Source organism: Tamandua tetradactyla, chromosome 13, assembly GCF_023851605.1.
Source record: "Tamandua tetradactyla isolate mTamTet1 chromosome 13, mTamTet1.pri, whole genome shotgun sequence".
NCBI lineage: Eukaryota > Metazoa > Chordata > Mammalia > Pilosa > Myrmecophagidae > Tamandua > Tamandua tetradactyla.
This window is the reverse complement of record NC_135339.1, coordinates 95,180,414-95,198,281: the sequence shown is the minus strand read 5'-3', so window position 1 is coordinate 95,198,281 and position 17,868 is coordinate 95,180,414. Positions and strand designations below refer to the sequence as shown.

General features: G+C 56.5%; 1 protein-coding gene across 2 annotated transcripts in view; it reads right to left on the bottom strand.

The window, feature by feature from the left end:
• INPP5A (inositol polyphosphate-5-phosphatase A) overlaps positions 1 to 17,868 on the bottom strand; it is a 233,472-nt gene that overhangs the window by 108,982 nt on the left and 106,622 nt on the right. Inside the window, exon 4 of one of the 2 annotated variants that reach the window (XM_077126433.1) lies at positions 15,258 to 15,345. The exons of the other annotated variant lie outside the window; for it this stretch is intronic. Within the exon in view, the coding sequence (XP_076982548.1) occupies positions 15,258 to 15,345 (88 nt within the window). The remainder of the gene's footprint in view (positions 1 to 15,257; positions 15,346 to 17,868) is intronic. 2 annotated transcript variants of the gene reach the window in all.

Sequence of the window (17,868 nt, the reverse complement as noted above, 5' to 3'; positions counted from 1 at the left end):
GCAGTTCAGGTACTGGGCAAACAAAAGCTTCTGGGGGAATGGGGAGCCAGGCCCTGCGGGGAGCCAGGCCTCCGTTCAGGTAAGAATGCAAGAGGTCTGTGCTCCAGGGATTTCACTGATCAAGTCCCAGAGGCTCGGGGCAAGGATGGAGGGACTGTGGGGGGCATCTGTGCGGAGAGACCAGGGGATAGAGCCTAACTGGGGTCCTGGGCTTCCCAGAGGACAAAGGGCATGAGGCCATGGAGGGGGTGCGAGGGTCCCTGGGGCCGAGGGGGCACAGGGGGCTATACCAGGGGCCACAGAGGGATCAGGACTGCATGGGGCCAGAGGGTCATGTGGGGTAATACCTGCCCACAACTTACTGACCAGCTAGTCTCCTCAGTAGCTTCCTGAGCCTTCACGCCCTCAGTCTACCTATTCAAAAATGGGGGGAGGGGGATAATAAACAAAGAATGTTCAACGAAAGCTAGCAATGGGGGTGGTAATGTGCCCAAACTTAGGTGTTTAATGCTGAAGGCCACGGAAGGTAATTAAACCGTAAGTGTTTCCATTGATAGTGAAGACCACTGAGCTGTTTAAAAAATAACCAAGGGCGGTGCAACAGTGACTCAGTGGCAGAATTCTCACCTGCCATGCCAGAGACCTGGGTTCGATTCCCAGTGCCTGCTCATGCCAAAAAGAAAGAAAGAATAAGCAAAACAGGAAGCAAGCTGTTAAACTGCAGCGAAGAGAAGAAAAAGCAGGAGAAAAAATAAGCTCTCCCAATTCTCTCTGTACACATTCGTGTTTCACTTGCAAAGAAACATCAGCATTTTCTCATTTCTCTGGTCACGCCCTGAGTAATCTCTAGTTCACCGTTTAGAATAAAACCTTTATGGACAACGACAAGAGTTTCTTCATTCACTCACTTACTTTCGTTATGCAGTTTGAGAGGAAAGGATCTGATGTGCTCCGACTTCACCAAAAGAAGCCCACCAGGGCAGCCTGCTTCCGAAAAGGAAACGCTGTCCTTCGTCCCCACATTTTTCCATATGGCAACATCCACACAGTTTTGGCGCTTATCTGTGCATAACGATCCCAGGAAAACTTAATACACCAGGAAAAGAGGCAAGAAGCCATCATCCCCATGGCAAAAAGATGACACAATTTATTTGTCTATAAAAGGGATCCATGACTCTTAAACCTAGGGTTTGTCTTTGGAATTTTTCAAAAATAAAATGCAAGATGTGTCTACAGCAGCTCAGGTTTGGGTGATACCTGAAGCTCTGGGATGGAGCCTGGGGCAAAGCCCCAGTGCCCCCCCCCCCCCCATCCTGGCCAGGGCCTCAGTCCCCCAGGCATGCTGCCCAGCCCCTGGCAGCCTCCATGCTGTCTGAGTAAGACTCATGGCATGAAGGTTGTGGAAGAGACACTCAAGAAGTTGAACTGTGTTATTTAGTGTTATCCCGAAATGAGAAAACACAACAAATCCTTTAAAAAGTTACACCTAAAAAATTTTCACTCCAACTTATGCTCAAAGCACTTAGCAAAAAAGGTCAAAGCTCCGGAATTTGCTAGATAAATAAATGTTGGTGAGGCGTACGAATCACTGGAGAATTGGGGCATGGCAGCGAATGAATAACCTGCAAATGCTGCCCAAACCCCATTATTTCCCTTTTTCCAGGAGCCCAAAGATTCATGTCCCCGCATGCCGCCAGTTCATTACCGAGAAGCCTCATCTCTCTTCCGGCACCGGCTGGGCAGCGGCGCGGCCCCTCGAGGGCCCTTTAATGTTTAATTCCCCATCATCTGCTCTACTGAACAGCTTAATCTCTGCTTGTATGATCAATACTATATCAGTGTAAATTAAAATGACAATTTTAAAGTAATTAAGCCTGTTAATGCTCGATTCAAATGTCATTATTTGCACAAGGGATTGAGGAGAAATTACGCCATGTCCAGGGTGACAGGGGCTGTTTGAGGCGGCAGGACCCTGTTGCGTGGAGCCGCTGGGGGCTTGAGTAAAGCAGATTAACTGCTGCCTGGCAGGGCCAGGATGCCTATCCAATTTCTAAAGAGGATAACACAATTTGATAAATTTAATTCCAGCTACAAACTCAATTATTGTGATAATAGATGAAAACTGGGAGGAGACTCTAAACGAGGCCCACATTTTTAAAAATACACTTAACTCCAGAATGAGATACAACAGTAATGGTTTGATTTGATTTGCTCTCTCTCTTTTGAAAACCCTTTAAATAATTATGATGGTTGGAAGAACAGCCAACGCTTATTAAATAGCCTGAGCTCTAATCCAAAACGGGCAGCAGCTTAAACCATTTGAGTCACAATGAAATGCTGGCTGTCCTTTGCTTGTCCAGCAGCATTTATTAGACAAGCTCAATCACATTATTATATTATTGGATCTCATAAATAGATCTCTAAAACTGAGCTGGCCTCCGAGGAGACTTCAGCCGGTTGGCATGCCGGCTGCTCCAGCCCCAGCTCACAAAGCGACCTCCAGTCATTGTTCTCCAGAGGGCGTTTAATAAAAAGAAAATTAAAGAAAAAATACCCTGCCTTCCAAGACAGCCAGAACATGGCATGTACAGTACGAGTCAAATTGTCTCTGAAAAGTTATATGCGAAAACATCCGTTTCCACAGAGCCCGCTTTGGCGGGGGGCGGGGGGCGGGGGGGGGGGGTCATGCCTGTGCTGGCCTGCCCAGGACACACGGAATTGCTCTGAGAGCACGGCCGCAATTGCTGAACTGCATCCATCAGATCAGCCATAAAAATTGACAAGCAAACATTAATTTCCAGATGAAGTGAAGTGTAACAATTTCCGTCTGAAGGATGTTTGAGCGCGGTATGGCGAATCTCCCAGCGCTTTCCCAGACAGCTGCCACAGGGATTGCAGGCAGCACTGCTCTGTTTCCAAAAGCTGAGGAGCCCTGATGATGGCAGCTACTGATAGGGCCCCACCGACCCCCCTGGGCCAGGGGCCTTGGTAACATGGGGTTGTTTCCAAGCATAAAGATGTATGCGTTGGTTGTAAGCATTTCAAATTTTCTGTAGAGGAAGGAGATTTATAACTGGTGTTTCTCCACATGGCTAGGAGGAAGAAAGCTTGTTATGTCACCTCTTTATTGTGTTCAATAATTACATGCCCGTCAAGTGCTTTCTGCCCACAAAAATTACATTTTTCTGCATCAATGCAGAATGTTTGCATAAAAGTCTTTCTTTCTGTATTCTAAATATAAATATTCCTGATGAAAAATTTCCCAAGTTATCAGGAGAAACCGGAGTAAGAAGCAATGACACGTTAAAAACTATGATGTGAAAGAAAACACCACTAAAACCAAGAACACAGTATCGGATGGTAAAGCAAGCGTGTTAAGAAAATACTACAGTACTGACATTTTTCTCTTTTAACCAGGAAAAAAAAAATACACAATGAGGGAAACATCCACATCTTAAAACCACCTTTCTTCATAATAATAAAAAACCAGGATTTATTCAGAAAGGCAATAGATGATAAAATTGAGGGGCAAAATGTGGAATAAATTTAACTTTTAAAGTGGCATTTTAATTCATTTTAAATGGCAATTTTCCTGTATTCTAAAGGTCATGTTGCCAGTGGCATAGCTTTGAGGTGTTGTGGGGCATTTGAAAAAGGTTCCAGGTGAAAGTGAACTGGTTGTACATCATCAGCCTGTTTTGAAAAATGCTAGTGTATCCTAAAGGTAAAGTAGCACTGCATGTAAATGACAGTGTATCCTAGGGGTAAAGTAGCATGTGTGCAAATCTAGTATATCCTAAAGGTAAAATGCCACCGTATGCAAATACACCATCAAAAGGCTGACTGTCTGGATGGGACTCATGCAGAAAAGGCCTAGGCAGGAGCAACCAGTTTCTTTTCTGGGGAATTCATTCCGTGGCTGCACAAGCTGGAGCATAAACCCAGCCCCCACCACCACTAGGGAAAGTTCCTGGACTCAGAGGGGTGGTCCCTGCCCATTGGGCATGGCTGCTGCAGAGGGGGAGCCCCCCCACGGGCGGGCAGAGAACCTTGACTGGGACAGAGATGGGAGAAAAAAGGCTGTGACCAGAGCAGCCAATGCACAGGAACTTCTAAGTCGGTGCTTTCTCTTCATCATGCAACGGAACTTTGTTTAAAACAGCAAAATAGGAAACAGCATGATCTGAAGTAGAAAAACCTAATGGCAGAAATAAAAAAAAAAAAAAGAAGAAGAAGAAGCCCAAATACCAAGGCGGAGCTTTGTGTCCCCTTGGCACCTGAGAGCACAGGTGGGAGGCGCTGGGTGGAGCCCCAGGGTCCCCATGAGGCTGGCAGAGACAGGCCTCCCCTTCCGACAGTCCCACAGTGGAGGACGCCTCGCTGCATGGGGCCATCTGCAGGCACACGTGGGCCTTGGCGCCAGCTGGGAAAGCGAACCCGAGACCAACCAGCACCACAGTCACCGGCCACCACCCATCGGGCAAGTGTCCAACGATGTCGGCACTCAGAGGACAGGGCCAGGACAGCACCTCCTGAAAGGCCGTGCTGCCAGGCCCCTTCACCCGGGCAGCCGAGGAGGAAACAAGGGCGATTTCCAAAGAAGGCGCAGCAGGGGTTCTAACTGCTGTCAAGCGAAATTATGAGGCTGTCCTGTGCAAATCCCACAGGCCTCTGGCTCCCTGGATGCAGAGGGCTCAGCGACAGGGCAGAGGCACAGCCTCCCCACGACCGTCCCTCCTCCCAGAAAACGAGCACACGCCGGAGCACGCTGGGACCACACAGAGCAGAACGCGCTGCTCCCGAGCCCGGGTGGCCCGTGGGTGTCCCCAGCACCCCAGCTCTGCAGGTGCAGGTCACTCTGTGAGCTCAACTCTAGAAACATGAAGACCCAGCACAGACTGCTCATTCCAGCTCCACCTGGCATGCTGCGTCTCAAGTCCAGCCTGGCTAGGGTTTTAAGAAAATATCTGCTAACGTATAGGAGCATTAAATCAGTCTCCAGGAAGCCCACAGCCTGGGGAAGGCAGAGCCTAAGGGGCCAGGAAAGCCCCAGCGGGAGGGGCCAGCGCGGAGCAGCTCTAGGAGGCCCACAGGAAAGGAAAACGTCACTTGAGGCCAAACGGATAGAACAGCAAAGCTAAACTGCGAATCAACCACTACTGGTTTTTTTTATGCTCACTGCTTCAGTGATTTTCTGTCAAAAAATGCTAACGAGCATGAAGGTCCTTAAGAGCTTCACGACTTGCCCGTTTGCTCACCAATCCATTCCAGGCGGCTTGTTTGTTTCCGGGGACTGCGGTGACAGCCCTCGCTCACGGCTGTCCACGCCTGATGGATGGGCCCCCACAAAGGCCCTCAGCCCAGCCCCCAGCACAGCACCCATGAGGGATGCCCCATGCAGGCAGCGAGCAGGTAACCAGCAAGGGCTCGGGGCCTGGTCCGGGGCCAGGCTGGGCACCCAAGGCAGGTGAATGCCAAGGCTCTGGCTGGGCATCCCACAGCCCCCCACCTGCCCCATCCCACATGGAGGGGGCCTCCAGACAGGAGTGGAAAGCCAAGATACAGCCATCCCACGAAACCCAAAGCTCCCAGCAGACCTGGGGCACAATGGGGCGGGGACACGGTCTGATCGCTCAGGGCACGGCATGCACGGCTCTGGGACATCTCGCGAGCCTGAAGAAGCTGGAACAGCGGGGGAGGGAGCAGCCGCCTGGCCCTGAGGCTGACCTGCAGGGGATGGAGGGAGCCTGTGGCCGAGCTGCGGACCCCTCCCTATGCGCTGAGGCTGCTGTGCAGGAGACCTCACTGCCCAGGCAGGATTGTCCCCGCCCTTTTGCACAGCCACCCACACCCAGCCCCCTATTCTCCAGAGCTGTCCTTACAGAGCCGATAGGCTGGGGAGCCACAGGGGGTTGGACAGGCCATGTGTGGGCCATCCTGCAGGGCTCGGCACCAGCCGGGACCCTCTTACTGTATAGAGGACTTGCCCACCACTGTCCCAGAGCACGTGGCCCAGGAAGGAAGTCTCACAGCTGCTGGAGCCACGTGCAGCCTGGCCCCACAAGGCCTGTCCCTGCACAGAGTCCTGGATACACCGGGTCAAGGTGTTCCCAGGGACATGGTGGGGGTTGGAGGTGGCCATGCACAGCCAGGAGGGCATCAGATCCCTGGGCCCGGGCCTAGGCGGGGCTATCAGCTGCACCTGGCAGAACCACTGAGCACCCTGGCACTGCGTGCCCACTCCCGGCCACAGTTCCAGCCTGGCACCTGAGCACTGGCATCTTCTCTTCCAACAAGTCTGGGCCCTCCTTTGGCTTCTGCTGCGTCAGCTGCAGTGCAGAGCAGCGTGCACATGTGGTGGGGTCTAGTCGCGGTAGCTGAACAAAGGAATGAGCACCCCAACAGGAAGCGATCACTCAGCCAGCACACGGGGTCAGGCGAAAGCCAAGGGGTGGCTAGGGCTGGGCATCCTCTGAGAACCACTGGGGCTGCGCCTGTCCCGGCCCCCCCCTTTAGACTCTGCTCATCCCTTTGGCCTGGTTCAGGGAGCCTGCAGGCCTGGCAGCCGCCCATCTCGAACTTCAGTGAAATGGAAACACCCAGGAGAGCCCTGACCCTCTGCAACAGCAAGACACACCACAAGCCATTTTATAAGCCATGGGCCCCCCAGGGCCAAACACCATCCCTTCTGTCCTGGCACCTGCACCCTGCCTCCTTCCCTCTGCCCTCAGTACCTGCACTCTCCCCATCAGGCTGCTTGGAGCTGCATGGTGCACTGGGGGCTCAGCCCCAAGCTCAAGGCACCTTAGTAAGGAAAAGTGTCTCAGGAAAAACAAGACTGGCATCCCCTCACCCTCCAACAGGGTCCTGAAGAACCTCAAGCACCCACAACTCGGGCCCACTGGACTGCCCAGGAGGCTCCTGCACAGGAGTAGCAGGGTCCTCAGCTCCTTCCCAGCCACCTGCAGCCGGGAAGCACCAGCATCTCCTTAAAATGCACGGAGCCCGGCATAAAATTAACCTGGCAGCAATTGTTTTCCCACCCATTTGATAGACCCATGTCAGCTCATCTGTTAGGGGAAATAAAAAAGTCAAGCTTAAATGTGTAAAAAATTATGATGGAAGTTCTAAATAAAGCAGGGGCTGCGCTGATTGAGTCAAAAATCAATCAATCAATGGGTGAGTGGATTAGGCACACCTCACGAGCCCCAAAGAAATGATTTGCCCAAACACTGGGATTTAACGGCAGAGCACCAGATTCCAACACTTTTAGGAAGTAAATAATGAAAAATCAATTCAAAGAAAAAACAGATCGAGAACCCGGGGACGTGGCGTGCCGACACATTTATTGCTGAGAGCCATTTCTCGGCTGACCTGAAAACTTCGGGAGGTGTTTATTTACTTTCAACACCTTCCCGAGATCAATATTTTTAATTTGGATCCGAGTTATTATTTTTCACATCACAGCAGCGGGGAGCAGAGTAAAGTGGCTCATATTTTAGTGCTAAAAAGATCGATATGACAGTTTCACCTTCGGTGCTGGCCCTGCCGGCCCAGCCGCACATCACGGTGTCCCGCGGGGGGCAGGCACCGTGGCCGGGGAGCAGCCATTACCCGCTGCAGAGCAGACAGCCGTGATTTAGCAGGGCGCGAGGGCCCGGTGCCCTTAGAAAACCAATCTTGCTTCTCTCACTTTATCAGGCCTGTCTCGGCCCTAGGCCAGGCGAGGCGGAGGCAGGGAGGAGTTGCAAAAGCAGATGAGTTTCCCGCATCAAAAGCATGCTCGCTTCCCTCCCCTTCCCTGTCCCTTATGTCTCCCCCCAAATCTCCCCAGGAGCGCAGAGAAGGGGGGCCAGCGGCAGAGGGCAGGAAGCGGGAAGGACTCCACAGGATGGTCCACAGGACGGTCCTGGGCCACTCCTCATGCGTCCCAGGGGCTGCAGACTGGGGGGAGGAGCCCTCTAGGTAGATCCCCTGCTTCAACACTCAGCAAAGAGGCCCTGACCCCGCCCCAGAAAACTAGGGGGTCCCACCTGGGGGTAATGAGAGAGTCTTCTGGGCTCAGCCCATCCTCAAAAGACGTCAGGCCCTCCAGGAAAGGAGCACTCTAGGCAGTGCCAAAGGCAGCAGGAAGGGATGTGTCCGCCCACTGGTCAGCAGGGCCAGGGGCACTGACCGTTTCAGGCCCAGCCGCCAGCAACACCCCTGGCCGGAGGAAGCCACCGCAGGGACTGCACAGCCTGGACAGGGGAAGGAGCCGCCACCCTGCAGGTTCGAGCCTGCCTCAGTTCAGCACAAACCCCGCCGGGCACCAGGGTCCTAAAACCAATGGCAGTGCTCAGAGGCCTAGGGCCCCCACATCCAGCTACGGGATCTGAGGGCCTCTGTGCAGCTGTTGGGTCCTGCCTGGAGTAAGGCCTGAAGGAGGCCCCTCGGACTGCCTGGCTTCAGGGTCATGACTGGTCATTGCTGACCACTCTGGGAGGTAGGGCCTTAAAGGGAAACCATGCCCCTTCCCAGTCTCATGACCCTGGGTTTCTGGCCTGACACCTGCTTCTCTGATTACGGCACACACCAGGTGCATAGGCCCCTCGTTCCAGGGACCCGACTGCCCAGAAGGCAGGTTCAGGCTGTTCGTGGAGATGCTGCCCTGTCACGCCCTGCAGCCTCAGGTGCAGCTCTGACAGCAACACATCCTGGCTGCCTGAGCCTGCCCCACAGCGAGGTTCCCACCCCCGGCCTCTCAGGACCTCAAGGAGGGAGAGGAGCCAGAGCTGCCCTCGTCTGGGCTGTAGGACCCGAAGGACCGGCAGGCTCAGCCCACGGCCTTCCCCACCCATCCACCCCATCCTGAGTTCCGGAACCTATCCGACCCTCCGGGTCACCCTCTGCCCCTGCTCCAGCCTGAGCTCCCTTCGTGGGCTGTCCCCACAGACCCCAGGGCTTTGGTTACGGAGTCAACAGGAGACCCAAGGCGGAGGTGGGAGGACAGCGGCCTACGGCACATGTTCCTGCAGGCTCCCTACCAACACCCGATGCTGGCAATGGTCCCACAGCCCCCTTCTCCCCATCGCTCAAGCTTCCTAGGTCAGACAGTCAGAAGAGAGCACTTATGACACTTTCTGGGGTGATGCCATGCTGCTGCACCCAGACAAGGTGACTAGATCATATGAAAATAAACTTGTCATTTCTACCTCATTCAGCCACTTGGAAGCCAGGGTCGAGGGAAGTCACTGCCGTGGCGTCCTTCTATCGATGTCCCAGCTTCGGCGAGGAGGGAGGAGGTTTTTATGCTCCTCCGTGGGTCACGTGGTCTTGTGTCCGGGAGGGGGCCGAGCAATCCCCTTGGAAGGCCGCAAACCTCGCAAAGCACTCGCTCAGCGCCAGAGGCCGGGGAAAGTCTCAACCGAATCATGCCCACCGAGGCACGCCTATCCCAAGGGCCACAGCAGGAAAGGCCCTCCAGGGGAGGCGCAGGCTGAGCCCAGAGGTGTGCTGAACCCTTGGAGGCCTTGCCCAAGCTGCACCGAAGCCAGACCCAGTACTCCAGGCCAGCCGGGTGCCCGTCTCTGTGGCAGACATAGACAGAGGTTTTGAGATGGGTGTCTTTGGGGAGCACTCCTCCCTGAATGTGGGGATCCCCAGCCTCAGCCCGGCCCACAGCTCCCAGGGGCACGCAAGAGCGCAACTATGTCCTGAGGGCCAGCCGGCAGAGGCACCTCAACTAATAGGGATCCACCCTGGCAACCAGAAGGGTTTAGGATCTTGCTTTCCTATGGATGGATCTCGACACACTCAGCCCCATGCTGAGGCCACGTCACCATCACTGCTCGTGCACGGATGCAGACATGGGGCCTGACACGCACAGGCTCTCACACCACCATCACTGCTGACACCACAGGCACACTGTGAGCAGGGCAGGACTCGCCCTCAAGGAGGGTTGCAGCGGGCACAGGGGGCGGGCACTAAGCAGCAGGCATGATGCAAAAGTAGGAAGCAGGAGGCCCTGCAAGCAAGAGAGAACAGCAGTGGGAGGAGGCAGGGGCAACCCTGCGTGCAGAGGCTGGGGCAGGTGGGCAGGACAGAGTGGCTGTGCCAGCAAGTCCCAAGGGCCTGGGGGAGACGGCAGTCCCTGTCCTCCAGGTCCTGGGGGCCCGTGCACCTGGTCGGTGTCACAGCAGCAGGGACACAGTCTCCCTGGGGCAGCAGGACAGCAGATACCAGTGCCCAGGTTTTACTTTCCGAGTCCCCGAATGTTCCATGAGGTTCGTTGGGCTTGGTGTGCGTGTGGCATGTTCTCAGTGTCCTCGACTCTCTTCTGGAAACAAAGTTAATGTTCTATTTCCCATGGTCAGAGGATGAACCAGAGACTCTTAAAAAGTCACTGATGATTATAACGGAATCCATACAGAAACGTTTTGGGGTGCTGATTCACCAAAGTTTGCAGAAGACCCAACACGTTTAACGTTGCAACACAGAAACCAAACGGTGCAGCCCTGGCCCTGAGCCCACCCACTTGGGAGGCGGGGCCGCCGGGGAGAGAGCAGTCCCCACCTGGGCCATGCAGCCTGCCCTCCTCCTGCAAGTCCTCCTTGGCTCCATGAGCCTTCCAGGACGCCTCCCTCCCATGAAAGGCCAGTCCCGATCTCCGCACCTGGAAAACTCGCCAGCCTGTGACTTGAGACAGCTACATCCCCAGGGCCCCAATCTGGCTCCTCGACCTGACTCACCCCTGAGCTCCACACAGGTGGACCACTGCCCCCCTGCTGGGGGTAACAGGCACTGTCATTTAATCCACAGACAGACTTCGCAGGCCCTCCCACCCCCAGCACCGCTCGGTCCCTGGGGACTCAGCCATCAACCCAAACCCATTCGCTGAGCACAACAACCCAGGAGGGTGCAGGGGTTGCAAGGGCTGCTCCAGATCCTTTGCCCAGCAGGCTCCCTGACCACAGGACACCGTGGCAGAGGCCATGCAGAGGTGGGCAGGGGATCCATGCACTTCCAGTGAGGAAGTGTCCCAGGAACGGCACAAGCAAAGGCCCTGGGATAGGAACATGCAGGTTATTCCAAGAACCGCACAGGAGCCAGCAGTGTGGCTGGGACCAGGGATCAAGGTGGGACCAGAGATGCTCTGGGGGAGCGGGTCCAGGCTGGGAGAACTCTGAAGGCATTATGCTGTGGGCGTTTCTCATGGAAATGAGAGCCACAAGAGGCTCTGCGCAGGGGAGCAGAGGGCAGGTTAGAGCTCACTGCTGCCAGGTGGAGGCCAAGCGGGCCAGCATGGAGGCCAAAGGCCATGTGCAGTGCCATCTCAGTGACCCAGCCACCCAGACTACATGGATGTCAGGGCCCCTGCTCCAAATGCCCCTAAGCCTCGGCTGACCCCTGCAGCTCTACCTCAGACACAGACCCCACTGACCACCACTCCTCACCTTCACCATCGTCCTCCCCGCAGGCCAGCAGTGAAGCCCACTGGATGCATTGGCTGAAAGGAAGTGAAGTGACAAAAGATCTCTCTCCAGGCTCCTTGTAACAGACGAGAGCTGGATGGACTGACTGACTTGGGCTGCACAGGCCTAGGGTGAGTAAACCCAGGCCTCCTGGAGGAGAGGGGAGACAGCAGCAGCAGCTAACGTTTAGGTGCTGTCCACACGCAAGTACAGTCCACATGCAGTGCTGTCCACACCCGGCACTGTCCTGAGCACCCAGCGCTGTCCACACCCACCGCTGTCCTGAGTACCCAGCACTGTCCTGAGCATCCAGTGCTGTCCACATCTAGCACTGTCCACACCTGAAGCTGTCCACACCTGACACTGTCCACACCTGGCGCTGTCTATACCCAGCACTGTCCACACCCGACGCTGTCCACATCTAGCGCTATCCACACCCAGCACTGTCCATACCCAACATTGTCCACATCTAGCACTGTCCACATCCGGCGCTGTCTACATCCAGCACTGTTCACATCTGACACTGTCCACATCTAGCACTGTCCACACCCAGCACTGTCCACACCCGACACTGTCCACATCTGGCGCTGTCCACACCTGGTGCTGTCTATGCCTGGCGCTGTCTATACCTGACGCTGTCTACACCCGACACTGTCCACACCCAGCACCGTCCACACCCAGCACTGTCCACACCCGGTGCTGTCTACGCCCAGCACTGTCTACACCCGACACTGTCTATGCCTGACACTGTCCACATCTAGCACTGTCCTCACCTGGCGCTGTCTACACCTGGCGCTGTCCACACCTGGCATCGTCTAAATCCAGCGCTGTCCACACCCGGCACTGTCTATACCTGATGCTGTCCACATCTAGCACTGTCCACACATGGCGCTGCCCACACCCAGCCCTGTCCACATCTAGTGCTGTCCATAGCCAGTGTTGTCTACACTCAGCAATGTCCACACCCGACATTGTCCACATCTAGCATTGAACACATGGTGCTGTCCACACCCGACGCTGTCCACATCTAGTGCTGTCCATACCCGGTGCTGTCCATACCCAGCAATGTCCCAGGAAGGCACACGACACGCACGGTCTCACTTAAGCCCACCCAAACTGTGACTGACAAAGCGCAGTCACAGTGCTGAGCTCAGGGTCCCACCCCAAGGCCTAGATGAGCGCCCCTCTGGCCACCCTCCACTATCTGATGAGAAGCCACCCAAGGGAACATTCGGGAGAGTACATGGAGGCTGGGCAGGGCCCAAGACCCAGTTCAGAGGGGACGGCAGCCCCAGCAGGACCCACTCTGTTCTGCAGACCCAGCCATGCAGGACGTCCTGCCTCACCCCACCTCCCAACCTGGTGGGGCCCTTCCCCCCCTTGATACCCTCAAAAGATCTTCCTTTTTCCCAAATTGGGCCTCCCAGCCTCATCTTCCTGAGGCCGAGCTGGCCATCCAGCACGGAGTTCTGCAGGGGAAAGCTCCCTCCACACCAGCCCCTGAGCGCCGCCTTGTTCCCCACCACAGGGTGGCTGTGGGTGCTCTCAGGGGCCAGGGCTGATAGGCCCACTCCCCTCCTGGTCAGCACCCCCTAGCCAGGGCATCCTTGGCCCATGTCTGACCACATGGTCTCAACGAGGCCTTGGTGCACTGTCCGGAAGGCTGCAGAAGCCCCCCATCCCCCAAAGTGCCCAGCTTTCCAAGGACATGCAGATGACAGGGGCCTGGCGAGCTCCCGGACCTGGGCGGCGAGTGGGGGGTCCTGGGCAGGTGCCTGCGAAACAAGACCCGCCCCATCACTTACGATGCGATGACCAGGACTCGGGGCCAGAGCACAGCTTTGGTGCCACCTCCTGGCAAAGTGGGGGCCAACAGCGTGCAGGGCCGGGCCTTGGGGGTCTCAGGTGAGGGATAGAACCCCCAGGTGAGGGCCCCACCCCACCTCCTGCCTCTGAAGGGTCAACTTCATTCTGGGAACAGGCCAAGACTCTGACCCCTATTCATATTTGTGACTGCATTTATGTACAAGACAAATTCATCTCAATTTCCTCTCAATTAATGACCTATTATTTGAACCAGACTCAGCTAAAAAATACTGCTCTAACACCATAATCTCATAAAAATTAAATTTCCTCATCTGACAGCCAGAGGCCAGTGGGCTAGGGTGGGGAGGGTGACCACTAAGGCCAGTGCTGCCCAGCCCTCTTGGATGCCCTGGAGTGCAGGATCCACTTCACCTCATCCAGCACGAGGGAGATAACAATGGGCTGGCGAGAGAGGGCTGCGCAGCAGAGCAGGGAGCCAGCAGGCTGGCCAGGCACTGTCACCCCAGCAGGGAGCAGGCAGGAGGCACGAACTCTCGGGCAAGCTCCAGACGAAGAGGTGGAGCACCACTGGGCACTGTCCCTGGCCATGCACACGACCCCCATGCGCCGGCTGCACTCTACTGGAGGCCACGGTGCTGTGGGTGTGCCTGAGCACCAGGAAGGGATGAGGCCCTACGAGGGGGTGAGGCTGGATGAGGGGGAGAGGCCGAGTGAGGCTGGGATCGGGGGCCAGGAAGGGTGAGGCCAGCAAATTGCTGTCGCCAGCACAGGTGTCCCAATTTAACAACACTGGAAACCCTGGCCCACTTCCCGCTGCCCCAGGGCACCCAAGGTGGCACCGCTGTCCCTGAACTCCCTCCAATGGGCACACTTCTCCCTACCCTGGCCTCAGCACTCACACCTATCACTGCATCCAGCCCCAGGTGGGGCCACGCTCCTGCCAGTGTCAAACCCTCTGCTGGGCTAGAGGATGAGCTGATGATCCAGACTAGGCCTCGTGGGGAAGACAGATACCACACGGGTGCTGCACACACGGCGAGGGTGGGGAGCCCAGGGAGGAGAGGTGAGAAACCGCCCACTGCAAGGGAAGCTGGGGCTTTCCTACAGGTGGGTTGTTGAGACAATGATGCTCCCACCCAGCAACCAGCTTCCAAAACCCTGTTTGAGCAGCTCCTGCTCACAAGTGCCTCCACCCATCCCAAGCAGAGGGCCTGGCCTGTTCATAGCTGGCCCCCACCAGGCTCTGCCCACTTGCAACTGGCCACACATGGCCTTGCAGAAGGTGCCACTCCCCTCTGGAGTCCCAGAGCCACCTGCCTGCACCGCTCTATCCCTCTGGGCTTCCCAACTTCCAACCCACATGGCAGGTTCTGCCCTATATAGCAGGCTCCACCCACACAGCAGGCTCCACCCCATATGATAGGCTCCACCCACACAGCAGGCTTCACCCCATATGACAGGCTCCTCCCACAGCAGGCTCCACCCCATATGACAGGCTCCTCCCACATGGCAGGCTCTACCCACACAGCAGGCTCCACCCCATATGACAGGCTTCTCCCACAGCAGGCTCCACCCCTACAGCAGGCTCCGCCCCATACAACAGGCTCCACCCATGCAGCAGGCTCCACCCCATATGACAGGCTCCTCCCACATGGCAGGCTCTACCCACACAGCAGGCTCCACCCCATATGACAGGCTTCTCCCACAGCAGGCTCCACCCACACAGCAGGCTCCACCCCTACAGCAGGCTCCGCCCCATACAACAGGCTCCACCCATGCAGCAGGCTCCTCCCACTGCAGGCTCCACCCCTCCATTTAAGGGCTGCAGTGATGCGGGTGTGTCTTCACCTCAGGCGCCATTGCATTCTGCGAGGGACAGAGAGCATTCAGACCAAGGCATGGACTTCGCCAGGGAAAGCACGCACTTCCAGCCCCCTGGCAGCCTCACGCTGGTGCCCCAGGCGGACAAGGGCTTACCGTGAAGTGCTCCTGGGACTGGTAGTTCTCATCCAGGTAGACGCGAGCCCTGCTGAACTCCTTCATTGCGTCACTGGACAGGAGCTCTCTGGAAGGGAAAAGTTGATGTCTTTAATGCAAACCCACCCAGGCACCTCACTGTTCTGCGGGCACAAGGGTGCTGCTTCCAACACTTTCACACCCTGACATCCAGGAGGCAGAGGAAGGGATGAGTGAAGAGCACTGACAGCCGGGGCAGGAGCCGACATGCCTGTGTACTTGGGCACTGGGGGCAGAGCCCCCCCGGGTCACCCCACAGTCCCCCGAGACAGGGGACCCTGCCAGGGGTGCAGCCGGGGCATCTCTTCATGATGCATGTCCGGGCTCCAGAGGAACACCCAAGCCCCAATAGCAGCACTCACACTCACACTCACTTTCACAATGACAGTCCTGGGCCCGTGAGGGAGGGCAGCGAGGAAGGCAAGGGGGCAAGGGGCCCTCAGGATGCACAGCGTGGGCGACATGGTCTCCCCAGCATGCAGCGTATCAGTCACACCCTGTGCTGCCCCGAGGCCTGAGCCCCCCGTGCGCATGTGCTTGGGCCCCCAGAGAAGATGGTGACACAGAAGGGGGCGGAGGACGGAGGTACCAGGGCTGCCCCGTCAGCAGAGAAAGGGGCCCGGTTTCACAGCCTTGAGACTTGGCACAGTTCAGAACTAAGAATGAATAGATTAGGAGAGAAAACGGAAAAGGAAAAGTGACTACGGCAATATTTCTGTTTTTAAAAGACACTTTATTTGTCACTTCTGGCTCCTGATAGAGGTGTCTATAAATTACTTAAGATTCTCAAAATCGACCTCTACTGTACTTTATCTTGATTCACCTGTACATGGCATCCTGGGAAACCAGGAGGAGCAGCGTTTCTGTTTTGCATAACTCCCCTACTGTGTTCTCCACAAAGCTGAGCCCCGTGAAGACTCTCCTAATAGCCTGGAGGCCACAGGGCCTCAGACCCACGACCCCTGGGAATCATGAGGACGGGACAGCTTCACGACCCAACACTCAGCCTGAAGGGCTTCCCCCTCACCTGAAATTTTTTAATAGTTTCCGGCATGTAGAAAGGTACACACAGTCATAAGACGGACCCCATGTTCCCAAGACCCACCTTGAATGACTCCTCCCATTAGAAGGGATTTGCTTTTGTGTAGACGACTCAGCAGCCAGGGACGCCCCTGTGTATACATCCGCTCGGACCCACTCCCCCCAAAAAAAACCTTGATGCAGAGTCTGCTTTCCAGTATGCACCCTGCATGCATCTGCTAGCTCGGTCAGGCAGCTGGGATGAACTGCAAAGTACACCAAAACGTCACACCTTAAAAATACTATTTGTGCTGCTCAGGAATCTGGTTCACATGGGTGCAGTAGGGATGCCGGTCTCGGCTTCGAGACCGAGGAGTGGAGGGCGGCAGGGCAAGGCAGAATGGGGCAGTGCCCTACAGGCGGCACCCAGGGCGGCCCTGGCACGGCTGGCTCCGCAGTGTGGGCTGCCTCGTCCAGGGCGGGGACGCCTTGTCCCTCCTGCCTGCAGCGTGGGCTTCTGCGTGGTGGCTGCGTCCAAGAGAACCGGGAGAGAGCTACAGTGCCTTTTGTCCCCAGCCTGGGATCTCAGTGTTTCCTCTCAGCCCTTCAAGGTCCACGGGAGAAAAGGGCCTCTGAGGGACAAGGGCCGGAGTCCCTGGCAAGGTGGGCGGGGCTTCCGCAGCCCTCCACATCAGGGGCAGTGAGGCTGCTTGGGCCCTGCCACCAGTCCAGGGCCTGACGCTGTGGGTGCAGGCACAGGGTGCTGTGTGAGTCTCCTGCTGCAGGCAGGGCCCAGGCGGCTCTGGCCTCCTAGTTGGAGCTGCTCTCTGCCCCAGCCCCTCTGGGCCCATTTGCAGCTGGGAGCTTCCTCAGCACCCTTCCCACGGGACACTGGTGACCCCGCTGCCCCTCTCAGCCTGAGCTCTGGGGGCTGGCAGGTAAGCCCCTGCACTTGGGGCTCCACCACACTGCTGGGGGGGGGGGGGGCATCCTGGAACTTAAGGAGGCTGAGATCCCCCTGGAGGCCCGCTGGGGGCTGCAGGAGGCCTGGCCCAGGAAACCCAGGTGCCCTCCTGCAGCCAGGAGGACCTGGATTCCTTTGAATTCCAGGGAGCCGCAGCCTTTGTATTAAGCAGCTTGTCCATGGCCCGGCTGCCTCCTCCCACATTTTGCCCAGACAACAAGGAGGAGCTGGTGGACTTGATCTTCTGTCTGAAAAACTCCAGAAAAGCAGGTCATTGGTTTCACAACCACAGGCAACCCTGAACTTGTGGCCACTGCAGCTTCCAAAGACCCTGATCTGGCCATCCTTCAGGTCCTCTGGGACCCTCTCAAGGCGCCTGCGCTCCCACTCCCCAGCACCCATCTGCTCTTCGTTACTCACTCCTCGAGACCATCATCCCAAAGCCACTGTCATGCTCTGTCTCTGCCTGGCACCTCCCGCTTCCGAGGCCACTGCATGTTCTGGGACAAGGCAGTGCAGTCCCTGCCCATGATGGTGGCATCAGAGCCACTGTGCGGGGGTAGCGAGTGCAGCAGGAGGCACTGCTGG